This window comes from Mesocricetus auratus, unplaced genomic scaffold, assembly GCF_017639785.1.
Source record: "Mesocricetus auratus isolate SY011 unplaced genomic scaffold, BCM_Maur_2.0 Super-Scaffold_4256, whole genome shotgun sequence".
In the NCBI taxonomy this organism is placed as follows: Eukaryota; Metazoa; Chordata; class Mammalia; order Rodentia; family Cricetidae; genus Mesocricetus; species Mesocricetus auratus.
The window spans coordinates 88,304,762-88,332,492 of NW_024429182.1; the positions used below are offsets into that span (position 1 = coordinate 88,304,762).

A 27,731-nucleotide genomic window follows, 5' to 3' on the forward strand; every position below is an offset into this window, starting at 1 on the left:
TTGCGTCACTGAGGTGCGACTGGGACCGCCGCTGCGCCGCTGCCGCCTAGCGGGTTTAGCTAAGCAGCGGCCGAGGCAGCCGGGAGAGCGATGCCTTCAACGGGGTGAGCCTTGCAGCGCCGCCCCCTCCCGTGTCCTTTCCTAGCCGCTCCACAGTCCTGGAGCAGGGAGTGGAGGCCCGGGTAGCATCGGGCTGCGGAGGGGCCGGGCTTCGGGGGAGCTAGGCCGCCCTGATTAGGGCCTCGGCTGCGGGTTTGGGGCGCCGGCTTCCAGGAAGGGTGGATGCGCTGGTTCCGCCTTCGCAGTGGTGCTGAGGAGAGGTTTCCGACCAGCTCTGACTGTTTTGAATCTTGGCGCTGGCGCAATAAGCAGTTTAGCTGTTGGTTAGCAGAGAAGGTGCGCCGAGGAGGGGCCGAGGGGCGGGGGCCGAGACGGGAGGGTGGCACAGGGCAGAGCTCCTGAGGGGGAAGCCTAGGCCTGTAGCGTTGGCCAACCCTCCTTCTGAACGCGCCCTGGATGTCTACCTGGGCCTTTTCTTGTCAAACTAATTGCTACCTTGAGAACTAACATTTTAAAAAGTTTCCTTGCTAATCGTAATTGTAGGGTAAGTCGCCTTCTGTGTGCAGTTTCATTACAGAATGTGGGTTTACTATTGTTGGACTTTCTCCAGCCTACCTATTAAATAAATGACAGTGTGCCTTCATATTCTGGCCCAGCTCCATTTCATGATGCCCAGACTCTCAAGTCCTTCTTTTGGATCTATGTAACTGCAGTAACACTCCCAATTGCTTTTAAGTCATATGTTTTGAACTAAGTTGATAGTTTCCACTCCCCCTGTCATTCTTGCTATGCAATGAAGTTCATCCTTCAGAATTTTACCTTGGGAGTGAGCTGCCTAACAACCCATGGTCCTGATAGTTGTCTTTGAGAAGACATGTCTCCTGTATTTAGAACACTCAAAAGTAGCATGGGTTCCCCTCTCCCCCTTCATGCTATCTGGTTTCAGTTTCCTCAGTTTGATTGTGGTTTTCAAGCATACTTTTGACATTTGACAAAAGGGAGCAGTAGATATATGTGTGTGTGTGTGTGTGTGTGTGTGTGTAGATATATATATGTACATACATATATACATGTATATGTACATAAATACCCAACCGACTCCCCAGTTGTAGGATTTAGTATTTATTACTAATCTTGAAGATGTTACAAAATATAAGACTTCAAAGGTGCCTTCAATACCACAGCCCATGTCAACTGATCATCGTGCGTGCGTGAGTGCGTGCGTGCGTGAGTGCATGCGTACCAAACTACACCTGCTGGATAGCAGCTCCCAGGGATGAGATTACAAGTGTGCAAACACTGTCTTTTCATGCTGACCCAGGGATAGAACTTGGGTTCTGGTGCCTCCTGTAAGCACTTCCTAGCTGAGCTCTCTAGCCCTATCTAGTCATCTTGCATTTTTACTGTCTCAGTTTTCCTCCAATCCATTTATGAATGGCTTATGGTTAATTTTTAGAGCTCCCGTGTGTGAGAATTATTAGTGATGCAGTTGTTGTATTCTAATGAGGAATACTTGGGTGACAACAACTCACTTGTTAGAAAAAGAAGTGATCAACTGTCTGCGCCACCCACTGAAGAATGTGGCATTTTTGGAATCCTTGATGTTCCTGTGAGTTTCAAAATAACAGCTCTTATTTAGAAAATCCTCCAGCTGCTTTCAGGAAACACAACTCTTGTTAGAAGGGGCCATGCTAGAGGTGGCTCCGTGGTTTGAGAGCCAGTAGCTCTTTGAGGAGTCTTGACCACTGACTTGTCTTTTGTTGAATTTTATTGCCAATGGTTTGCCTGAAAATTATGTCTGTAAGCAGCACTACTGTTCTGGGATTTCAAGGGAGATATTTTTGTGCAGGTATACACACACACACACACACACACACACACACACACACACACACACACGATAAGTTGTTACAATTTTACATTTTCCGTAGATATATTTTCACTTCAACTCCATGTTAGTGTGGATGCATGACTGAGCTAATAAAAGAATACGAGATGAGTGATTTAAAAAATTCAGTATGTTGACTAGGGAAATATACACTTACCTGTTGTCCAGAGGCAAGAACACAGGTAGGTATCCTGAAGATCTCATGGGGCAGGAATGTAAGTGATTTAATTGAGTGAGTGCTACATGCTATGGTAGTAACACATAGATCATCAGAGAGTGATACTGAAACGGTTGTGGCTGGTGACTGAAGTGTGACTTCAGCAGATTGCTCTTGTGGATACTCCTGTCAGTGCCTCTATATTACACATAAATAATCATCATATTTTCACACAATGATGACATTGGTTAAATGCAGGACCCTCCCTCCAAATCAGTGCATAAGAAGTCTTTAAGGTACAAATACTTTCTAAAGTAGCAGATAAAAGAAGTGTGCTGGGACTTACTTTTCTTTCCTAGAGAAAGGGATGAAGCAGTCATGTAAAAGCACTGGCCTTTTACCTGGGAAACTTCCTGCAGCCCCAGCCTCTTGTCATCTTTTCACAATTTACTCCTCTGTCTAGTGAGTGTCTGTGCTCTGTCTAGTGAGTGTCTGTGCTCTGTCTAGTGAGTGTCTGTGCTTTGGGTCCTATTTAAGGTCTTATTTTTCTTGTGAGGACTTCCTCATATATAAACACAAAACCAAAATGTGTATAATTTTCTCCTGTTAGTTTTAGTTAATCTTGGGAAGAGTTGGGGACCCTGAGAAGGTAGAGGAGGGGACTATTGCTTCCTCTACAAATGTTGATTTGGTTGTCATGAATTCCATTAAGTCTTGATTGAGGCCATTTCAGAAGTTTATTTTTCTCTGCTAGATAATGTAGTTGGAATTGTAAGTATCAGGCTAGCTGATTAGTCTGTTTATTAAATTAATGCAGAAAAACTTGAGGAAAGTTAAGCCTCATTTTGAGAGCAAAATGTTAGGTTAGAGCAGTGGTTCTCAGCCTTTCTAAAGCCGTGACCCTGTGATAAAGTTCCTCTTGTTGTGGTGACACCAATCATAAAATTATTTTCATTGCTACTTCATAACTAATTTTGTGACTTATGAATCAGAGTATAAATATCTGCGTTTTCTGGCTGTTCTTGGGGTCCCTACCCACAGATTGAGAACCACTGGGTATTATAGGTTAGCACCTCCATTTTGCACCTGGAAAATTCTCTGCTGTGTCACTCATTAGAGGAACTTCCAATCTTTAAACATGTTCATATTATGTCATTGAAAAGTTCACATATGTTACAACAGCACTTTCCATTGCTGTGTTGGTAGGTCATTCTTACATAAGTCTGGCCCTCCCCTTTGTACTTATTGGCCAGTCTGCTCTTTATCGACATGTAAAAAAAAAAAAAACTCAGTTCTTCTTCCTTGTGACAGTTCCTCAAATATTTGAACAGGCCGTTGTGCTGCACAGGTCATTACATAGCTGTACTCAGCCACAGTCAGTCACTTCTGTTTCTAAACCCATGACTTTTGAATGTGTTCTAATGTATTGACACTCCTTTAAAGGTGTGGCTGCCTTGAGCTGAGTGAAATGTCTGATACTATAGACATCTGCTTCTAGCAAGAGTTAGGGTTATTTTGAGATCCCTGATTAACCTACTGTGCTGTTACTTTAATCTAAAACCTCAGGACTCCTATTTTTGTGCTGCTCTAAAGCACATCTTAACTGGGTTCCTTCGTGCAGTCAGCTTTTCAGCATACTTTGAAGAATTAACTTCTTACTGTATTTATAGACTTAGCAAACCAGAGACTTATTAGTAGATACAATTCATTCATTCCAGTCCTGGTCAGCTGGATTGGCAAGCATACTTAATATTGTCTTCCAGTTGTCTGAGAAAAATCTTAAACACCTATCTTGATTTTGTTTTGGTGTCAACATCTCCCATCTAAAATGAAATATGATGTTCTCTTCTGGCTTGCAGGCAGAACACTATATACATAATAAATAAATCTTTTTAAAAAAGCCGAAAGGTAGTAGAACAGGCCTTTAATCCCAGCACTCGGGGAAACAGAGGCAGGTGAATCTCTGTTTTTATCTCCCTCAAAGGCACCATGGCCCACCTATCTCAGAGACTTGGAAACCTCTGCATAAAAATGCCCCCCCCCACCATGTCCTGACTCTCTTTCAAACCCAGACTTTCTGGACTCAAGTGTTTGCCCAGGATTTCTTTTCCAACTCAAGACTAGTGTCTCTCACCCTTCTAGGCTTTCAAGACACTCTGTACTTGTTTGGTTTCCTGTTTCTTGGTTTGTAATTATAGACTTACTTGTATGACTATTGCTCCATCCCTAACCATATTGGATACCCTGTGGTGCCAAGAAACCTCATTTTGTTTGCTTACCATCCTGTCCCCAGGCCATAAACACCACAAACAGTACTTGTTAAATGTAATTTTTATTTATTTATTTTTTAGTTTTTCAAGACAGGGTTTTACTATGTAGCCCTGGCTGTCCTAGAACTTGATTCATATCATAGACCAGGCTAGCCTTGAATGCAGAGAGGCATGTCCCATTACAGCCTGGCTAAACAGAATTTTTAGGAAGACCATGTATGACAGTGGTTTCCAACTGTTATGTAGTCATTTGCTTATGTTTCCACACATTTGAATCAGAACCTGAAAAGTAAAGATAGCATGTGTTTAAATATCTATATTCATTGGCAGGGTGACCTTACCTGAAAAGTAAAGATAGCATGTGTTTAAATATCTATATTCAATGGCAGGGTGACCTTACTGCTTTTCTTGATAGGGACTTACTCTAATGACATTGTTTTTTACATTTTTCTTAGGTTTTTGGCATTTGGGAATTTTTGTTTTGAAACTGTGTTTGCTTAGGATAAAATGGAGTTCAACACTATTGTGTTTTAGCATGTCACTAGTCTGTGCTGCCCAAAAACCACTAATGTAAATTCCCTGAACACCTTCTCTAAGCTGGCAATTTTAATGGTTCCTCTTTGGTTATAGTTGGTATGAGTCTGTTATACTTGGACATATTTAAAATATAATCTTTTGCCTTCAGAGATTATGTTTTAGTAGTCTAGGTTTCCTTTTTCATTATTCCTCTAGTATGGTACTTATTGTTACCACATAGGTTCAGATCCAAAATAGTAATAGGGGAATTTATTTTTTTAGTGTAATTGTGCTTTTATTATATTTAAAGTAACTTTAAAAAAACCACATAGTACATTAAATTTAATACTGAAAGTGATACATATTTGTGGTTATATACTTTAGTTTGAAGTCATTTTTTTTCTTTTTTTTGGTTTTTCAAGACAGGGTTTCTCTGTGTTAACAGCCCTGACTGTCCTGGAACTCATTTTGTAGACCAGGCTGGCCTCAAAACCACAGAGATATATCTGCCTCTGTCTCCTGAGTGCTGGGATTAAAGGCATGCACCAGGGCCTGGAGAGATGGCTCAGAGGTTAACAGCACTGACTGCTCTTCTAGAGGTCCCTAGTTCAATTCCCAGCAACCACATGGTGGCTCACAACCATCTATAATGAAATCTGATGCTGTCTTCTGGCTTGCTGGCAGAGCACTATATACATAATAAATAAATCTTTTTAAAAAAGCCAAAAGGTGGTGGCATAGGCCTTTAATCCCAGCACTGGGGGAAACAGAGGCAGGTGAATCTCTGTGAGTTCCAGGCCAGCCTGGTCTACAAAGCTACACAGAGAAACCACAAAAAAAAAAAAAAAATGCGCGCACTACCACTGCCCAGCTGAAGTCACATTTTTTGTCTTGTGTGTATACATATATGTGTCTAAGGGTACACACTCTACACCCTTATGTATGGAGGTCAGGACAGCTTTTGAGGGTTGTTTTTTCCATCATGTGACTCCTGGGATAGAACTCAGGCTTGGCAGAAAGTGCAGTTGCCTACAAGCCACCTTGCTAGTCCTAAAGTCACATGTTTTCTATTTAAGGCTATAGTATCATTTTTTGATTAAATGATAAAGCAAGCTTTCTGCTGAAATTCTTTTCTATTTAATTGTTACTACTTTACTTGCTTTATGGTAAAGGGGTTAATTTGAGTAAAAGCAAAAGATAGATGGTAAACAAAATGGAATTTCCTGAGGTGGGAGTTCAAAGTTCACATCTATCCCATACCGTAGACTTAACCATTTCCTTATCCATATAATGAGGATATAAAAAAATCCATCTACTGTGGATTAGTATTTATCCCTACTGTACAATTCAACTTTGGAAACCTATTCCACATAGAGAGATACTCTCAGTTTAGACACACAGGGGAGGGCCTAGGCAGACTTTGAAGATCCCCCATGGAAGACCTCACCCTCCCTGGGGAGCAGAAAAGGGATGGGATGGGGGTTAGTGGGGGGCAGGGGAGGAGGAGAGGGAACTGGGATTGACATGTAAAACAAGATTGTTTCTAATTTAAATTTAAAAAAAAAGAGAGGAGAAAAAAATCCATCTACCCTGTAGGATGCTGTGGGTAATAAATGATGTCATAGATGGAAAGCATTTAGTTTGGAATCTGACATATAGTAGACAGTCTGGAAATGTTTTTAGGAAAATGCAGTCACTGGACTGCCTCTGTGTGTGTGTGTGTGTGTGTGTGTGTGTGTGTGTGTGTGTGTGTGTGTGTGTGTGTGTCAGAGAGAGAGGGACAGAGACAGAGAGAGGGAGGGAGGAGAGACACAGACAGGGAGAGGGGGGAGGAAAGAGAGAGGAGAGAGAAAATGTATGTGAATGGCTTTTGTTTTTGGTAGTTAAGAGGCCCATCCCTCTTCCATTATTATAAGTGAACCATTTAGCTGTATGATTCTGAAAAACTTAACATAAATATGGTTAAATAAATTGCATCTCAGATTCATTTGAGTTGACTGACTCCCCCTTAAGGTTCTTGTAGTTTTTGTATGCTTTTTGAAGGACAAGTGTGCTAGATAGTTTTACATCAACTTAACACACGCTAAAGTCATCTGAGAAGGGGGAGCTTTATTGAGAAATTACTTCCATAAGATGAGGCTATAGGCCGGCCTGTAGGTCATCTCCTTAATTGGTGATCACTGGAGGAGGGCCCAGCCCATTGTGGGTGGTGCTATCCCTGGACTGGCTGTGTTAGGTTCTATAAGAAAGTTTGCTGAGCAAGCCACAGGGAGCAAGTCAGCCAGTAAGCAGTATTCCTCTGTGGCCTCCACATCAGCTCTTGCCTCCAGGTTCCTGCCTTAGGTTCCTGTCCTGACTTTCTTTGATAATGAACAATGATGTGGAGGTGTAAGCCAAATAAACCCGCTCCTCCCTAAGTTTCTTTGGTCATGGTGTTTCATCACAGCAATAGTAACCCTAACTAGGACAATGAATATATTGGTATCTTTTATAATTATGTACAAATGACTTCTGCATTGTATTTAACAGAAACTATGTGAAGCAGAACTCTGAATTCTGAAAGACACCATTTCACCATGGGACAGCAAATCTCGGATCAGACGCAGTTGGTTATTAACAAGTTACCAGAAAAAGTAGCAAAACACGTCACCTTGGTTCGAGAAAGTAGTTCTTTAACTTATGAAGAATTTCTTGGGAGAGTAGCTGAACTCAATGATGTGTAAGCCTTGTTCCTCTTCGTTCTGTTTTCCCTCATGTGTGATCCCATTGGTTATGAGTGTACAGAAGGTAACCAAATGTACTGATGATGAGAATGAAATTTTTTAGCATAACTTAGGAAGTACATTGACTGCTCCAAGTAGACTTTAATGTAGCTATTTTTAAAATATGGAAAGGGAACAGAGGGGTGGGAGGAACTTAAAATGAAAATTAGAACACAGGCAGCAGGTGTGGCAACTGCAGCTCAGCAGCTGTATTGAGAGGCTGTAACTGACTTAAAGAGAATTTGCCATCGGTCACCAGAGCAAGAGTTGGACAGTCAGAAGCACCACAGTGTGCCCGTTGAGTGTGGCCGCCTGTTTCTTCACTGAAGTACAGTCTGCTTAACAATCCTGAGTGAGTTTCTAAGATAGTGTAAATTTCTCCACCTTGAACTTAGTCTTTCTTTATGGATTTCACCTCAGTTTTTGTGTTGATCTATGTAGAAGCTTTTTAAAGTACAAAGGGGTCTTTGCCCTTGAATGGTCTCAGACCCTGGTACTTTCTCAGTACTGCTGGTTTGCCCCCTCCCCCAATTCCCTGCAACAGGTGTATGGGTAACATTTTTTTCTCTTAAACCTTCCTCTGGTAGCACCTCCTACTTTTCTTTATTCTGTATCAATCTTCTGTCTCTTGGGGAATTTAATTAAAACTTGCCTAAGAACTTTAAATGATATATTTAAAAATATTTCTATTTTATTTTATCTGTATAAGATTTTTGCCTGCATGTGTGTTTGTACACCACACACGTGTCTGGTGCCTGTAGAAGCCTGAAGAGGGCACTGGATTCACTAAGACTGAAGTTACAGACCATTGTGGGTAACTTGAGAATTAAACTCTTGCTGCTGGCTGTGCACTAAGCAATACTAACAGTGTAATTTGAAACTTGTTTCCATGGGCTAGAGTTGGCATTTCATGAGTACAGTGCTCCCTGATGTCTACCAACCATGAAGTCAGACCTGCACAGAGGTGTGGCTTGGTATCTGGGAAACAGATGGAAGCTGGCATGTCTGAGTTACTCCCTTTGGCTGGCTTGTTGAGGCCAGTTGCTTTACTTAGCTGGAAGGCACTTGATTATATACAACTCTCCTGCTGCTGGTGCTCAGAGAAAAGCCAGCAGTGATAATGGGAGCTACTGTCTTAGGGCTTCAGCTCCATTTTAGTTGGTGTTGACAGTAAGATTCTGAAAGTGTAGTTCTTGTAACTACTTCTTGTGGAAGTAGAGTTATATTTAATATCACAAACTATTTGTTTTACTTGGCTGAACCCAAAATTAGTATAAATTAAAAGCTTTCAAAAAAGTATGTGAATGTGGTTATGTAAACAGGATTCAATCAAGAATAAGGTATTCCTCAGAATTATGTGTATTTGGTCAGCATTTGTGTAAATTAAACCAGCAAACTTTTACCTAAAGTGCCAGGTTTCTTGGGCTGTGTTTGTCAGGGTTAATTGTTATTGCATGTTTTCTTTTCGGCAGGACCTCATGCAGCCCAGGCTGGCTTCAAGCTCTCCTTGAACTCCCGATCCTCCTCCTTTCCATCTCTGAGATCACATGCTAGTGTCACCATCCCCAGCTTAGGATGAAGTTTTTCAAAAATCAGTTTTAGACACTCAGAGACAATTGAAATACAGATATGGAGACGAGTATTCCACACAGCTTTTGACTGTAAAAACATTGAAAACATTCTCTGTCTCTGTGCTGTGGGAATCCGCATTTTGCAGTCACTTCTGCTTTTTTCCTTCCCTGTTGGAAAGTGTTTCTTGAATTTGGTTTTACTTTTCATAAAATAAAAATGTGCTTGCCTCTTTTCAGAACTGCTAAGGTAGCTGCTGGCCAGGAAAAGCATCTTCTCTTTGAGGTACAACCTGGGTCTGATTCTTCTGCCTTTTGGAAAGTGGTTGTACGGGTGGTCTGTACCAAGGTAAGATTGGTAGTCTTCTGTTTCAGAGCTGACACTGCCTTGGTAGTTAGAGGCACATTTAATAATGTAATAGACTATAAATAAATGTTATTGATTCTGTAGAACATAGGGTGTGTGTGTGTGTGTGAACTTGCCTACTGAATGTGTTAGTCTGTGTATGCATGTGAACATCATGGTTGAGACCAGACATTGACATCAGGCACCTGCCTCTCTATCACACTTCACCTTATGTTTTGAGACAGGGTCTTTCACTGAACCTGAAACTTGCTCACCATTTTGGCTAGACTGACAGGCCAGGAAACCCACCCCATACTCAGGATCGTCTACTCTTTGCTCCCCTAGTGCTTGGCTTACATACACACACCTTTGTACCCAGATTTTATGTGGGTCCTGAGCTTAGGTCTTCGTGCCTGTGTGGGTGGCACTTTGCTGAATGGCCTTCTTGGCCCTGAAAGCATTGTTTGATACTTTTGTTGCTTTTGAGCTGTTTGAATCTCACTGTTGTCTAATTGCCAAGTCGTAGAGATTATTATACTTGGGAGGAAGTGGTAGTAAATTTATCCTTACCCAACATCTGTCTTTTGAGGGTTCATCAGCTATGGAGCCCTCAGAAGATACCATATAGTTAACTCTGAGGTGTTAACCTTAAAAATTACTTATTTCAGGAAGTTCCTTCTTTTGAGAACATTGTTTTACATTCATTTAAAAACCATATCCACTGGAGAGGCTGTGCTGATTTTGAGTTATGGAGTTAACTTTTGTCAGAAATGTACTATCTTGTAGTTGAGTTTTTAATATTTTAGGTAACTGCTAAAAATATCTTGGCAGCTGTTACAGAGTATTAGAAAACTTCCTGCTCCCAGTAAGTTAATTAGAATAGCAGTTCTTAGTCACAGGCCTTTGAGAGGAAATGAATTTTATTAGCTCTCCTTCAGTTTCAATCCCTGTTCTAAAAACTAAAATAAGCCATATAAGCCATAATTTACACAGTCATGAATGCCCTAATGTCCATTCCTGACCAATCAAACTCTCACCCAGGTGAGTCACTTGACAGTCTGAAATACATTATATAAAAGATAATACTGTGTTTATGGACATGGATGGGATCTAATCTTATTAAGCAAATCTTGAAGGACAAAGGACAGTCTTAAGAGAATTATCTCAGAAGATGATTTCTTTTGAGAACATTGGATTTCAATCATTAAAAAAGAAAAACAACCTTTTTGATAGTATATGTAATACACTAGAATAAATGGTATAATATACTGCAAATAAATGCTGGTGAGTCACCGAGCCCAGAGACTACGTTGGTAGTCTGTCACATTTCCATAGTGAGTTGTCAGGTTTACCTCACTGTGTTTTATTTCCTGTTTACTCAAGCAGAAATGTGAGCAATACACTAGAACTAGTGCAAGCAAATGCCATGTCCTAAGGAAACTGTTTATAGTTCAGGCCCTTGTCCCTTCTGAGAAAGAATGCCATAGACTCTGCTAATCTCCACACCTCCAGAATCCTCCAGATTCCAGTTTATGCTGCTGTGAAACGACTATTGTGATGCACAGCTCTTCTCAGCTCTCTAGCCTGCTTACCACTCTACAGCCCTCACTGCCTACAAAACTCCCTGCTCTTTCTTGTATGTGGCGTTCATGGCTCCTACCACCACTCCAAGCTTCTTTTCTGCTTTAATCACTATTCCCCTTGCATTCTGCATGTCCGCCACTGTTAATGAATTGAAGGTGTTACTTTTACAACTCACACCCTCTGTTTATTGAGTTCCCTCAACTAGAATGCCTGTTCCTTCACCTTTAATGGTCATCAGCTATGAGTCAGAGAACACTTGTTTTAAACTAGTTTAAACAAAAACCGTTTATTTTCTCATGCATCAGCAAATCCTGATATAGCGGTTCCAGAGGTGGTTACAGGCCCAGCAGATCTCCATAACCCATTGGTCAATATTCAGTCATACCTTCTACACACACACACACACACACACACACACACACACAGGAGGGGATGGCGGGGCGGGGGGGGGGGGGGCAGAGAGGGGTGATTGGCTTAGATCAGACTAACCAGTATTGATTCCTAAGACATTTTAGGGAGCGGAGAAGGCCAAAATAAAAGCAGGTGTGCCAGCAACTAAAGTGGGAACAAGGTTTGAACAGTCAGCAGCTGTTCCCGTCACTCTTGCATGTTGAAACATGATGTCTCCAAAGGCCCATCTCAGATGCCATCTTATTCATTCATGGTCTCCCTTCACAGAAATCTTCTAGCCTCTTCTAAATTCCATTGGTTCTCGTTTTCTACTTCACCACTAACATTCAGTATTAAGAATAGACTAGGGAGATGGCTCAGAGGTTAAGAGCACTGGCTGCTCTTCCAGAGAACCTGGGTTCAATCCCCAATATCCACATGGTAGCTCACAGCTGTCTGTAACTCCAGTTCCAGGGAATCTGACATCCTCACACAGACATATATGCAGGCAAAGACACCAATGCAAATAAAATAAAAATAAATTAAAAAAGAGTAGAGTAGTTTGTTTAGTCCCTCACTTCCCCATTAGGCTCCTTGGGCGGGAACTGTTCCTTGCAACTATGTGTCATGGCTGAAATATGTGCTTTGCATCTGGCGGCCCAGCTTGTACTACATGACCAAAAACCTGTTGAAGAAATACTCTCCTTTGCATGGCCAGGGCTAAGACTTTCCTTTTGTTTGGCATACATGTTATCTAAATTATACTCACTCTCCATCTTTATTTCATAAAATACTTAGTTTACAAGGAAGAGACCTCTATAACTATCAGAATATAAATGTAGTATTTGGCTTCTGATCCCTTGGTTTTCTGTTGCTCCTTTCGATACAGAGTTATTATTTGATATTATTATTAGTCAGATTCTTTTTTGCCCCAGCAACTTTAACTATGTTACTGTGTAGTTAAGTTTAAATTAGTGTATTCTATTGACATTCTTTCTTTCCTTTTTTTTCTGTTTTTTGTTTATTTGTTTTTTTTTTTTTCAGGGCAGGGTTTCTCTGTGTAACAGCTCTAGCTGTTCTGGAACTAGTTCTGTAGATCAAGCTAGCCTCAAACTCAGGGCTCTGTCACTTCTCACAAGCTTTTTTGCCTGTCATTTCAGTCAAACTTTATTTGTTAGAATATAAACAAGATATCACTACATTTCCCCTTTTTTGTCTAAAATAAAAAGGTAATTAACATAAGAAAAACTATACAGTAAGTACAATATAATATATGCAAGCAACAAATATATCAACAATGTCTAGTCATTCTAGTACCTCTTCTTGTCTTAAATGTCCCCTTTGTCTTGAAGCCTTCCTTGTCCTTCAGCGTCCCCTCCCCCTGGTTTATCCCCACCACACTGATTTCCATCTAACATCCCAGGTAGCCATATGTGACTCCTTCCAGTACCTCTTCTAGTTGTTTTTTTTTTTTTTTGGTTTTTCAAGACAAGGTTTTTCTGTATTGTTTTGGAGGCTGTCTTGGAGCTCAGTTCTGTAGACCAGGGTGGCCTTGAACTCAACAGAGATCCACCTGCCTGTGCCTCCAGAGTGCTGGGATTAAAGGTGTGCACCACCAACGCCCGGCCCTCTTCTAGTTCTTAAATGTTTCTTTTACCTTGGGACCTTACTTGCCCCTCAGAATTCTCTCTTCCCACCTTTTGTCCACCACACTGATTTCCATCTCCCCTAGTCTGTGCAGGGGTTTCTGTTTTATACACACTTTGTCTTTAGTCCCTAGAAGCAATGCACATCATGCCCATAACACCTGCATTGTGGACACTCAATAAATATAAGGACTCTATGGTTAGAATATTTACTGTATGTCCCATTTCACTAATACAGTAAGATCCTTATATGAATCACCTCATAATGTATTCTGTGTTATACAGTTTCAAAAGAACACTGGCCCACTTTTCTCAGCTCTGAAGGCTTATTCTAAATGTTTCTGTGAATTCCCTGTCATGTTTTATTTGTTCTCTCTCTATATTTTTATTGCAAAGAATCTTGTATGTTTGAATCTCCACATAGATATTAGCTTCCCAAAATTTAATCAGGTTTTTGAATATTCGATATGATTCTACATTTTCACAGTATGGAATCTGACCCTTTCTCTTGAGTCTCAATATTTTTTGCTACTTTCTCAGATAGTAAACAATTAATAAATGATTAGTTATACCTTGCCATTTTCATTCAGATACTGCTGTAATAATTTTAAATCTATGCACAGTCTGTGTTCTCATATTTTCATTTCCATGAGCACATTTAACAATCCTAAGGCTCACTGTTATTGCCCCTGCCCTTTTCTGTCTTTTTGAGACAGTCTTGCTGTGACATCCAGCCTCCTGGGTCCTGGGATCATTCAGTGTACACCACCACACCCAGCCAGTTCATATCTCTACATCGTTTCTAACCTTGTAGTTCCATTTATTTTGATGCACATATAAGATTTCTCAACTTATTCTGTTCTCACAGTCTTTGGATATTGTTATTTATTTGTTTGTACTTTTTGTTTGTTTTTGAGACAAGGGTCTCTTTATGTAGCCCAGGCTGGCCTTAAACTTGAAGCATCCCTGCTACTCAGCCTCCTATATACTGGGATTACAGGGGTGTACCACCACTCTCAGCACCATAGAGGCCTCTCTACCACCTCATCTGCTGAAAAGAAGTCTTCCTGCCTATGACTAATCTCTGATTATCTCAAGCACTTCAAAAGCATTATAGACTCATTCTACTGACTTCAGTTATTTTAAAAGATAATGTATGTTCCACTCTGGTTTTCTCAGGTCTTATGAAAGTGAATTCTATCCTTGTCTCAAGAATCTTGTATCAAATTGTCAAGTGGAAGGGGTAGAGGAACAATCTACAAAGGAACTGTCTCCAGACTACTGGTTCCACTTCATAGGAAATGAAATTTTGTGAAATCTCAAAATTCAGTAACTTTTTATAGTTTAATGTAACATTTAGGTTTTAGTTTAAAAGTACAAAGTAGCATAAAGATGTTCAAGAACGGAGCTGAGGAAATAGCTTAGTTGGTAGAGTGCACTGTGCACTGTGCAAACCTGAGGGCCTGAGTTTGATCTCCAGAACTCATGTTGGGGGAAAAAAAGCCAAGCATTACAGCATGCTTGTAGTCTCAGAAGCAAGGTGGTAGAGACAGGTAGTCTGTTTGTTGAAAGTTTCAGGCCAAGTGAGAGAACTTCAAACTGACAGAGCAAGTAGCCAGTGTCCTACCCTGTTGTTATCAACTCCAGACAGGATGCCTGATCAACTTTGCAAGGTTATTTTGAATGTCGGAAGGGAACATTTTGTAAATTCTCTAATGAACTCCACAACTGAAGAGATGTGAGTGTTCTTTAATCAGACTCTTATTTTCCTAGGTACATTCCATGCCATAAATCTGTTTCCTAGGATATTTGGCTGAATCGTGTGTCTGTGTTCCCTTTCCCCATTATCTTTCTAGATTAACAAAAGCAGTGGTATTGTGGAAGCATCACGGATCATGAATTTATACCAGTTTATTCAGCTTTATAAAGACATCACAAGTCAAGCTGCTGGAGTGTTGGCTCAGAGCTCCATCTCTGAAGAGCCCGATGGGAACCCGTCCTCTGCAATGTCATGTCAGGCTAGTCTGTGGATGGGCAGGTATGTGTGTACCATGTAACACAGTTACAGTGAATAAGCAAACTTCTGAGATTACAGTGACATTCTCCCTAGTGCCTGGTGACACCCTCAGTCCTGTTGCCTCCATCTGTGTTACAGCCAGATCATAGGTTATCCTTTCCTTCCATTCATTTCACAGTCCCAGATTAAGGTGGCTCACGACAGGAAATGTCTCTCTCAGCTCACTCTTTGGGAACCCACTCTCTGTCTCTTGAACCTAGTGGCATTAATGACTGATGCCTTCTCTTTAACAGGTTTTTAGATAGTCAAAGCCATTTTTATAATTAGGTCCAAGAATCTGGCAAAATTGTTTCAGAAATTATCTAATTGGAAGTTAAATGTTTAAATGTTGTTTCCAGGCCTTGGCAGTTTACTCAGGAAAGAACAAACATTTGTCTGCATATGGATACTGCATTAGCAGGAGGGAATGATGTCAGCTGGGGTTTACCATGATGGCACCTGCTTACTCAGGCCTCATATATTAGTGTTTTGTCTGAACTTTCCTTTGTCCATGCTTTTGGTGTTGCAAGCTCCCTACTGCTGCTTGACATGGCATATTTGAATTTGTTAGTGCCTCCTTGGAAAAGGACTTCTGTGTTTCCAGGCATGTTGTTATCTTGTCTCACTGGGACACTGGGAGATGGCAGAATCTGCATTGACTGTGTCCTTCTTAAGTTAAGTCTGTGTTTGACAGGAGTTTTCCTTTTATTGCTTTATTCACAGTTGCATTTTTGCTCCATTCTGAGTGTTTTGAAAGCTGAAAGTGGTTTTTATGTCTGTAGCCACTGAAAAGCAAGCAGCCTTTCTCTTCCTGTTAGGGTCGTCGTCAGGAAGATGGTGAAAGTGTTACTCTTTTTTTTTTTTTTTAACGCTTTTTTTTTTTTTTTTTTTTTTTTTTTTGGTTTTACGAGACAGGGTTTCTCTGTATTGTTTTGGAGGCTATCGGTCCAGCCAGGCCTTGAACTCACAGAGATCCACCTGACTCTGCCTCCCGAGTACTGGCTCTTAAAGACTAGGAAAAGTTGTGCCAGTTGGTTAGGTAAGCCAGCACTTGGCTTCATTCGTTATGGGCTTCTAGTGGTACCCTGGTACCCAGATCAAAGCAGAAGGTGAGCCTGAGGGCTTCTGCAGTCCTGCTTCTCTTAGATGCACAGTTCTGTTAGTGGCTGATGTCTGCTGAGCACTTGCAGTTCTTTAAATCCTAACAGTTACTCCACAGGAATACAATTGGTCAGGTGAGGAAGCGGGTTTAGAGGAAGAAGTGTGACTAGATAGTGATTGACATAGCTAAAGACTCACATTTAGCCCATTGTAGCTCAGTGGTTTGGAGGAGGAGCTAAAGATTTCCCAGCTCTGAGATGCTCCAATGCTGCTGATCCTAGGCAACTGCTCTGTCTGCTCTACAGGATCAAGACTGTGTCATAGTTCACCCAATGGAAACTTACAAGTTGCAGTACCACTAGCTCCCACAGCTTTGTGAGACTCACAGCCTCAGAGAAGCAATCCTCTTCACATCCAGATAGCTTTAACCACTGTGAAGGTTTTCTTTTTGCCTTTATCCTCAGAGTAATCTCAGTCTGGCTCTCTGGAAGCAGCACAGCAAAGACCCTAGAACTAACCAGCCTGTGTTCAAACCTTAACTTCCTTCTCTCCTCAGTTTGAGAGCAATGGCATCTGCCCCAGAGGACTGGTGAGAGAGTTAAGTGAGTTAATAGATGAGACACAGAATAGTGCCGGGCACATATCGGTATAGTGGGTGCATCAACTGTCACCATCATTATTAAAGTATAGCGTGCCCTGCTCAGTACAGCAGCCAAGCATGGCCTCTGGAATTCCACCAAACAAGTCTGACTGCTTCCGTCCTTCAAAGGTTGAAAACTAGTCAAATTCCTACTGAGCCTAAGTGTCTCCAGCCTTTGTTTCCTGGGTTCTTCCTGCACTGGTGTCCTGTGTGATCTTCGTCTGCCAGTGTGCCTCTCAGGGCTGCGGTAGGAAGCGGCACCCATCCAGCTCCAAGTGGTCAGAGAGAGCAAGGTTCCTTCCTCCTGCTCACTGTGCTAGGAAGGTAGCAGAGCGTGGGCATGGAGCAGCTTACACTGGCAGTCTGTCTCCGTTTTCTCTGGCTACCATGCTATTCTTTGTAATGGCCTTCTGCTCCTGACTCTGAAACTTCCCTGCCAGGACACCCTGTCACTCTGTAGATTCGGCTGCGCTCTCAGCTGCTGACACCCTCAGGTCACGATTGAACGATCATAAGCACAAGTGCTAAACCATATGGATCTGGTGTGGATTTGAAAAGGTGCTTAAGTGTCAGTATATGTGTATAAATGTTGGTATGCATATTTGTATGTGACTAATGTATGTGCATATATGTGTGCATACACAAATGTATGTATGTATGAATACACATATCAGATCACATGCATGTAGGTTCCCACCCATTTCACCACTTCACTCTTTTCTCCATGATTGAATCAAACATTAATCTGTTACCCCACCCTGATGATGTCTGTTTAATTCTTCTTAAACCAGGCCCCGGCTGTCTCTCAAGTGTGCTGTGAGATAAGATTCTACCTTGTTCCCTCTCTCTAGACTGCCCCTTGCTCTCTCCACGCTCTGAAGTCCTGTAGTAGTGGGGATTTGTGTTCCCCTGATTAGACACTGCTTCTAGTTTGCCTCGTAAAACAAATTCATATTTATTATTTTAATATTCAAGAATCAGATTGTCTTTTCTTTTTTCTTTTTTTTGTTTTTGTTTTTGTTTTTGTTTTTGTTTTTTTGAGACAGGGTTTCTGGCGTGCACCACCAAGCAGTCCTTTCTCTCAGTTTAATGCCTGAACATTATGCAACCTTTTACACAGGTACATGCTTGCGCGTGCGCGCGCGCGTGCATACACACACACACACACACACACACACACACACACACACACACACTTCATGTTTTGTTTCATGCTTCCGTGGCTTACTTCATGCTCCTAGAATGTTCTCTGTCAATATTCTGTGATTTCTCTCTCATGTTTCCAAAAGTATTTACTTTACTTAGCACATACTATATGTGCTGCACATTTGATATTTGTCTATATTATGTTCATATCAACAGATTCTGTTATTGCCATGCCTTACATGCTATGCTATAAATACAGTAGGAGGTGGAAATACATCAGACACAGCTCCTACCTTTAGAAGAATGCTATACTTTAAAACAACAGAAAAGCACAAAGAGTACAACATTTTAAATCACTTTAAGGAACATTATATTTAAAAAAAAACTAACCTATGGGGTGGCTCACCATGAAACAGCTGTATGCAATTTTTAAATCATTTAATTGAGGCAGAATCTGATTTTGAGAGCAGAAGGAGATGGGTGTTTTAAGCTGAGCTGCTGGAGTTGGTTGACTAAATTCCACCTGCAAAGGAGCACGGTCCCTGTGGTTCTTGGTTGAGGGGGAGAAGGTTTTTCCTGGGAGCCCTGAGATAGGTGGGCTCCAGCCCTTTTGTGTTTCCTGTGGCATCTGATGCTTAACCACTGTGCTGTCCCTTCTCTTCTCTGATACTGTCAGTGCCATTGTAAGGCCCAGCTGACGAGGCAGCATTGTGTCCTTTATGGCAAATAAATGATAGCCTGGCTCATTTCCTATATGTAAATCCAATATGCCTAAAATGGACTTAGTTATTTCAGAAAGACCTGAATATGCAGTTTTTGGTCAGATTTCATTTTCTTTAGTCTGCACAGAATTTCTTCCCTAACGTATTTGCTAGCCCCAAAAGATGTTAATTATGGTGTCCTGTTCGCTCTACACATAAGTCATGCTGAGCTTTATGCTGTGGGTGTTTACCGCTGCTTCTTAAGGCAGTGAAACAGAGTAGGAAGCCTGTGGACAGAGACTGCCATTGTTCCAGCTGTTTTCACACTCAGGGTGAAGCAGCTGACTGATGAAGAGGAGTGTTGTATCTGCATGGACGGCCGAGCTGACCTCATCCTGCCCTGTGCTCACAGCTTCTGTCAGAAGTGTATTGATAAATGGTAAGTTATCCACTGCCCTTGGAGATAGCAGAGGTCAGCTGGACTGTGAATAAACCACAGGAAATGCAAATGCTTCAATGCTAGCCACTGGAGCTTTGCTCTTTAGTACCTTTGAGTTTTATGGTGTGCTGCCCACTAGTTCTACTTTTTATACCAAATGTTTGTGAAGTGTGGAGACACAACTTGGTTTTTACACTGCAAGAAGCTTTTTTGGTTTTTCAAGACAGGGTTTCTCTTTGTAGCCCTGGCTGTCCTGGAACGTGCTCTGTAGACCAGGCTGGCCTCGAACTCAGAGATCTGCCTGCCCCTGCCTTCTGAGGGCTGGGATTAAAGGTGTGCACCACCACTGCCCTGCCTGACACTGTAAGAATCCTGATGCCTGGTTTGAATCTAGAATCAAACACTTCCCCTTCTTTGGCTCCCCTCCCGCCCATACATAATTCACTGTATGTATGTAGAGGAACAAATCCTCAGCTGTACGATCTTCATTTGGAGGGATGTTTGGTCAACTAATTAAAGTCGTATGCTTACAAGATAATGGCACACTTAGGAGAATTTATAATTGACATGCAATAAGCTATACATGTATCTGAAATATAATCTGGTATGCTGTAATTTATGTGCATACTAATGAAATCTGTCACGACAAAATGAGGAGCAATTCATCACGCCCCAGAATCACCTGTACCTGATCCTTAAGCAGCTGTTAAATGCTTTCATTTGCTGAAAATTGAATTTGCTAGACTTTTTAAAGTGGCAGCATATGGTGCCCTCTCTGTTGTCTAGGTTCTTTCCTTCAGTGTAGTTATCTTCAGATTTAATCATGTTGTAGGTGTAGGTAAGTACCAAGAAAAAGCTTCTGTATGTTTGTGAACAAATATTTTTTATGGACATGTAATTTAATTTGGTAGCTACCTCAAATGGCCAGATCATATATAACAGACGTTTCTCAAGAAATTGCCAACTCAGTTCCAAAGCAGTCATACTTTTTAAAAGGAAAAGCCTTTTTTAAAATTTTGAGACAAGATCTTGCTTTGTAATAGACCAGGCATGCCTCAATCGGAACTTGCAGCAATCCTCCTGCCTCACCTCCCAACTCTGGAATTATAGATGTGTGCCACCACGCCTGGCTGCTTCTTACCCTTTTTGTGCCCTCTCCAGCACTACATAGGAGTTTCCACTGTCGTTAGCCATGCTAGCCGGCATTGTTTTCAAGCATGGGTAGTTCTCTGTGGCTCCTGCCCTGTGCATCTTAGATGATGGTCTGTTCAAGTCTTTGCCTGTTTTGTTATTGAGAGTTTTGCTTTACCATATTATTTGCACATATTTCTCCCTCTCTGTGGCTTGTCTTCTTTGTCTTGAGACAAAGGGAGAAGAAGGTTTTTGTTCTAATGAAGCTAAATTTCAATTTGTGACAGAGAGAGACCCTATCTATCAATTCTTTTCCTGCCACAAGGGCACTGAAGTTATTAATCTTCTACAAGTTTAGGATTTCACATTTAAGTACATGCTACATTTTTAGTTAGTTTGACAAAAGACTGTCTCACTAAATTTGGCTTTGAACCTTTTTTGGAATTAGTTGTTCAAGTATAAGTCAGTTCTGGACTTTTCTGTCCACTGATGTAAATCTGTTTCACTCCAGTCACATGCTGTCCTGCTTCCTGCAGCTTTACAAACCCCTCCTTTCCAACGTCATTTGGACTGGCCCAGGGCTTTGGCGTTTTAATAAGAAGTTTAGAATTGGTGTATAAGCTCCACAAAAGAGCCTGCAGAGACCTTCATTGATACTGTACATCAGTTTGGGACAGTGGCTTCATCATGTTTAGTTAGCCCTCTGATTTCTGCAAGCAGTTTTATAGTGCACAGTGTTGCAGATATCAGACAGATTTGTCCTTGAGTATTCTACAGTTTTGCACTGTCCTAACTAGTTTTTGTTTGTTGCTAGTATATAAGAAGACAATAGTCCTTTCACATCCATCTTGTATCCTGAAGTCTTATTGAACCACATATTATTTTGGAAACTTTCTTCTGCAGATTCTATAGAACATTTTGGTAATTCTATTAAACATCTAACCATTGCTTTTCAAAGATACCTTTTCTGATACAAAATTCTAGGTCAAGTGTTTTTTCTTCCAGACTTTAGTGTTGGGCTCCACCTCGTCTTGCTTTGTGTTCCTAGGAGCAGCTGTCTCCTTGTTGTTCACCTCTGGGCAGTGCGCCTTCTTTTCTTTTCTGCCTGTTGTAAGGTCTTCATCTTTTAACTTCTTTTAAGCAAGAGTAGGAGATGTCTCGTTGTCACCCCAGGTTTCTTGTGCGTGGAGTTTGTTGCTATAGTAGGTTCATGGTTTTGTTGATATTGGAAACTTTTCAGTCATTGTTTTCTCATATCTCTTATATGACCCTTTTCCACTCTGTCCCTGTGGCCTCCATTACTGTGTGTTATGCTCTCTGAATTGTACTTCATTTGGGCAGTCACTGTGTTGTCACACTCCCTAGTATTTAGATGTTTATTTGCCTTGTATGTTCTAGTGCTCACTTCTGTGTCCACTGAGTATGGTACTTTGACTGTGTGGACTAAAGTTACAGCTTCTCATTCATCAGCTAGTTCTAATGTCATGTCAGTTGTGCATTATTTTTATTGTTTTTCCTCTTTATTGTGTCTTACAATATTTTTCTGCTGCTTATCTGCCTTGTAGTTTTTATTAAGTACCAAATATTATGAATTTTACCTTTCTAGTTAGCAATTTTTTTATTATTGTTGACATTCAAGCTTTGCTTCCTTAGAAGTACTTTGACTCTTTGGGATCCTACTGTTACAGTTTGTTAGCAGGAACAGAACAAAGTTTAGTTTCCTCTTACTTATTCCCACGGATGTGGCAGAGTCCTTCAGAGTGCTCTCCCCATGCTCCAAGAGTTAGAAGGGTCCAGTCTAGCTGTGGGGACACAACCCTGTGCCCTCTGAGGCCTGTGCGTGCACCTCTCAACTTTCAGCTGCTGGCATTTGCTCACACTGGTGCGCTCTGTCGTTGAGTGAAGGGCCTGCTGTCTCTTGACACTGCCCTCTGTGTGGCTCTCTGCTGGGCAGTGCTCTGCCCTGAACTCTAACTGCCTCGCCTCAGCTGTTGCTGCAATAGTCTGGCAGGCCTCAGGTCCCCTACTTCTTTTTCTGAGTCCTGGAAACTCACGGGGCAGCTGACTTGCTACCACAGACTCACTTTGCTTCTTACTTCTTGTCTATGTCCAGGGCTTTATATGGAACTTCATCTAACACCATTCTTTTGGACATTGTGTCCTGTGTGTTAGTTGTTTTAAGTGGGAAGATGTCTTAGTGTTTTTATTGCTGTCAAGAGACACCATGATGACAGCAACTCTTATAAAGGAAAAACATTTAATTGGGGTAGCTTATATTTTCAGAGGTTTAATCCATTATCATCGCAGAGACATGCAGGCAGACATGGTGCTAACTACATCTTGAGCAGAAGGCAACAGGAAATGTACTTAGACGCTGGGTGTGGCTTGAGCATATATGAGACCTCAAACCCTGCCCCCAAGTGACACCTTTCTCTAACAAGGCCACACCCACTCCAACAAAGCTATACCTCCTAATAGTGCCACTCCCTTTGGGGTCCATTTTCTTTTAAACCAACACAGAAAATAAATCATGTTTCTGCTGTCCAGAAGCAAAAATTGGCTGTTTTTAAATTGTGATGTTTTATTTACAGGAAAGCACACATAATGATCTTATAAACCATCTCTGGGGATCCTAAAATCAACTGGATAATATATGCCAACTCCAAATTGCACATCTAGTTTTTGGGATAAGTTTCTCAGTTTTTACACAAAAGCAAAAGAACAGTTGATGAACTGGTTATTTTTGGCCCTAGATTTCACTGGGAGAAGGTTTCCTTTCATAATGTATTTGAAACTCAAATATGGTATTTACATTTCCAAAGTAGTATTTGATGAAGAATCCATTTGAAAAAATATAGTCTTAAATAATCATATATGTATTCTGTATCAGAAAATTATCCTGTATATAAGTGTCATCTCTTGCTTTAACCCTCAAATGATCCATCTTTGTACAATTTTCTAACATTTTCTTGGTCTTAAACAAAAGAATATTTTATCAGACCTTTAGTTGTAATTAACTTGTCAAAGGTATTTTCCTGCATGTGGTGGTACATGCCTTTAATCTCAGCATTTGAGGAGGAAGAAGCAGACAGATCTATGAGTTCAAGGCCAGCCTAATCTACATAGCAAGTTCTGTGCCAGCCAGGGCTGCAAAGAGACCCTATCTTAAAAAAAAAAAAAGGTCTTTATTACTCAGAATAATAATTAGTAATACTAATTAGTAAATACTAGTAATGCCACCATGTGCCCACCACTGGCCAAACATGAGTCCCAAGGCACAGTGGATTCTACTTAAATAAAGATAAATATTTAAACATTACACTTTGATCAACTCTCCCACTGGTACGAGGTAGCTTCCTCTTATTACTCATAGGAATTTTTATTCTGAAGGAAAACTTCTGGGGGTGCAGGAATAAGAATTAAAGACCCTGGCTGGTGTGACAAGATGGGGACTAGGCTCTTTCCCCTGGAGGTTAGTTGGATACTTTATGGCATCTCCACACAGTACATGTTTTTAACAACGAGTAAACTGAAGTCTAGGTGTGTCAATATGCACTACAGTTCCAGCACTGAGCAAGCTGACAGCAGGAGAATGGCAAGTTCCGGGCTGGCCTAGGTGTGATATAGCAAGACTGTGTCTCAAAAGAAAAAACAAAAAGACTAACATAATATATGCTGATGCGAAATGGTTTTTAAGATGTTTGGATAGCAGTACAAGGTCAGTGAGACACATACTTACTTCCTCGTTTCCTACAAACTTGAGGTTTTTAATTCATCCCTGGTAAAATATGTAGACAACTGGTTGACCCTGGGAAGAGAATTAAAGGTTGGGATGAGGAGAAATATTAATTCTTCACTGTGTACTTTTATGTTGTTTCATTTTTTAAAGCTGTGTACTTTTCAAACAAACTTTTTTTTTAGAAAAAGAAAGAAACTTGTTTTGCTTGGACTTCCCTGACAGGAGTGATCGGCACAGGAACTGCCCCATTTGTCGCCTACAAATGACTGGAGCAAATGAATCGTGGGTGGTGTCAGATGCTCCCACTGAAGATGACATGGCTAACTATATTCTTAATATGGCCGATGAGGCAGGCCAGCCCCACAGGCCGTGATGGGGAAGATTGTTTTTATGAGCTACAGATATGCTGTGGTCATAGAGGAGGAGTAGAGGGATGTGTGGCACACACAGGAAGATCAGTGTTCACACCCTCTTATTTTTGCTACTCTGATAATATGTCCCGTTCTTAAATAAACTCCATGTCTTCCATGTAGGGTGGGCTACAGTTTGCTACTGTTTGGCCATAGTCCCCACTGTCCACCTGTCCTTTGTTGCTCTTGAGCCCTGTGCTACAGATAGCAGCAATACTTGACATAACTACTTTTCAGGGAGGGGTGTTTTTAGCTAGGTTTAAATTTTAGGGTGTTGAAAGTTGTAACCATCTGAGATAAACGACTGAAACTAATGTCTCAGTGGGAGTTGCTATTGCTGGGACCTGAGCGAGTGCACTCTGCCCCCTTGTGGTTTATTCTGGATCCTCCACTACTGTGGCCCAATTGCTTCCTGATGTTACCTGTAACTTCGGCAGTGGTTTCCAGGACGATTCTGTGTCATTGCCATGCTGCTGCACTCACAGAAGCACACAGAGGTTGGGACTTCGTCTTACAAATGGACTCTACTGGAAGAATCGTCATGGCTGTTCTCCAGACCTGGGGAGGTGTTCACTGGATTTTTCATAATGCCCATGTAGCTTGGCTTTTCAGAAGGAAATCTTTCTTTATCTTATATACATATTTTGTATTTCCAGGTTACACTGAGTCATCCAGTACTGAACTAGAGTGTGCTTATCTTAGGTAAAGGCAACTCTCAGAGGCTTCGGTTTCCTTAGGTCTCTTAGACTAAAAGAAAAGGAAGATCAGAAGAAACTTCACCATGTATTTGTAAACCCTGAAATCCAGAGAGTGATTGACTTTCTTCTCTTTTCTCTGCACTCCTTCAAGAGTCTAAAGAGACTCTTGGAATAAGAATGTTGATGTTAACAGTTCAGCCTATAAGAAAACTAGTGCATGAACTCAAGTCACCGTTAAGAAATTTTAGCATTCCATTTTCTCACTGATTAATTGCAGATTTTCCTAAGTACAAAGGTATGAAATTGAAGTTGCTGCTTATTGATTTTTAATTAAGATATTAATGGGCATGCAAATAAAATCCCTTTCAAAGAAAAAGATCTGGCTTGATTCTGCACCCCCTCCCCCATACCAAAGACTTAAACTGTCTACTGACTGTCACAATAGAACAGTGAAGTATAAAATGGCCAAGTCGACCTGCCGGGTGTGTGGGCAAGTGCAGTGCTGTCCTCTCTCCTAGCTTAGCTGTGCAGTGACGGTTTCCCAGCCTGAGACAGCCTTACTCTACTGTTGGTTTCTGTTGAGAAACTGAGACTGTATTTGTGGCTTTCAACCCTTAACAGTGAAACTTCTTTCAAGTAAATTTTGAGAGTTCATATGTACTGAGTGTATGTATACATGCTACCCCATTCTGTAGAAGCTACATTTTATTAATACAGGTGTCCTTTTATAAACTTAGTATAGTCACTATAAAGTAAATCAGTGTAGGAAAATGTCACAGTGATTGGTGGTGCCGTTTCATTAGAATCTAGTGAATAACATATTTGTATGATAAAAAGCTTCTGTTGTGTAAAAATAATATTTCAGGACTGGGGTGTAGCTCAGTTGGTAGAGTTCTTGCCTAGCATACATGAAGCCCTGCATTCCATCTCAGCACTGCATAAAAACAAACAGTGGTGTATGTCTGTAGTCCCGGCCCTTGAAAGGAGGAAGCAGAAGTTCAAGGATATCCTCAACTCATATTGAGTTCAAGGCCAGCCTGGACTACACTGAGACCCTGTTTCAAAAAATTGTGTGTGGTAAGGTTGGAGAAATGGTCCAGTAGCTGAGAGCAATTGCTATTCTTGCAGAGGACTAGAGTTCAGTTCCCAGCACCTACATTGGTGGATCACCACAGCCTTTAACTCCAGGGCCAGGAGATCCAACACCCTCTTCTTCTTCTGACCTCCTAGGGTACCCCCACAAATCTCTCTCTCTCTCTCTCTCCCTCCCTCCCCCCCCCTCTCTCTCACACACACACACAAACAAATAAATCTTTAAAACATTTTAAAATTTATATTTGTAGATGATTCAACCTCTCGTGTTGATTCTCAAGTGCTCTATGGAACATTGTTTTAAAACCTTGGGATAAGTGACCCTCTGAGATATTTTCCAACCCTAAAATTTTAAATTGTTTTTTTTGGATTAGAGTTGTTGGGTTTAATTCAAATTGCCTAATTGAAAAATGTTTCTGAAAGTAAATAACATAGTTTTATTGGTTTGGGTTCCTTTCAGCAGTAGCCAAAACTTTTATTCCCCAGAATCCCTCACTTTTGAAGGAATTAATAATGAGTCTGGTAACTTGATATTGCCCTTAGCCCTTTCCTTATAGTGTGAGCTCCAAGATTCGAACTGATCCACTGTGAAATGCCGGAGTCTCTGCTTGCCTCATCAGGTAAAGGAGCAGAGCTTTTTGTTCATTCCATCTTTCTTCAGATGTGAATGGTATAGGGCCCACCTGCTGTTCAGAGAGGCTGTAGCTTTGTCTCCTGAGTAAATAGACACTTTTCTACTCTGTACAGTTTTGTCTTTTCAAAATAAGAAGTACTTAAATGCATTTACCATGGTAGAGAATCGTGTGCCTTCTGAGATGTGTGAGCTGCCTCCTGCTCTAGGGAGTTTTTGTTCTATGCTCATTCAGTAACTGTGGGTTGACTGGGATGCTGTAGACACTGGATTCAGAAAATGAACTTGGCTGTGTACTGGTGTAAAGACAGCAGAACCTGTTTTATTCTTAGGAAAAACTGATACAGTGTGCAATAAGTAAACTTTGCAAGTGAACATTAGCTAATGAAAAAGACTTTTGCTTATGTAATTTCACATTCTTATGTACTAAATATTTATATTTATTAGAAGAATGTTTTATATTGTGCTCTGAGGATCATGGTGTTTTCGTGCTATGTTTTGATGATTTCCTTATATTAATATATATCTGGGTAATAAGGCTGCTTGGAAACCTTTTGGTTCCCTGATTTTTAACACTGGGAAGTTGGGTTCATTAAAAAATAGTCCAAATAATTTGCATGTGTAATATTGAGAGTTTCCTTGCTCTGGGGGGTGTTTCTGGACTGAAGGCTACTTTGTCAGTTTACCACACACATCTGTGAGTGGCAGCACAATGGCGGTATCAACAGTGGTGTGGCTTTGCTGGCCTTTTCTGCCCTGC

At 41.1% G+C, this 27,731-nt stretch overlaps 1 protein-coding gene across 3 annotated transcripts; it reads left to right on the forward strand.

Annotated features, from left to right (window-relative positions):
* On the forward strand, positions 1-27,583 carry Rnf141 (ring finger protein 141). 3 transcript variants are annotated; one of them, XM_005075681.4, is made up of 6 exons: positions 1-104; positions 7,421-7,610; positions 9,462-9,570; positions 15,044-15,225; positions 19,163-19,270; positions 24,363-27,583. In XM_005075681.4, the coding sequence occupies exons 2-6, from the start codon at positions 7,468-7,470 to the stop codon at positions 24,511-24,513; spliced, it is 693 nt and encodes a 230-aa protein (XP_005075738.1). In that variant the 5' UTR covers positions 1-104; positions 7,421-7,467; the 3' UTR covers positions 24,514-27,583. The 3 variants fall into 3 exon arrangements, with proteins under 3 accessions (XP_005075738.1, XP_040612301.1, XP_040612298.1); XM_040756364.1 differs by lacking the exon at positions 1-104 and adding an exon at positions 268-396; XM_040756367.1 differs by lacking the exon at positions 7,421-7,610 and having other exon boundaries at positions 12-104.
* The last annotated feature ends 148 nt before the right edge of the window (positions 27,584-27,731 follow it).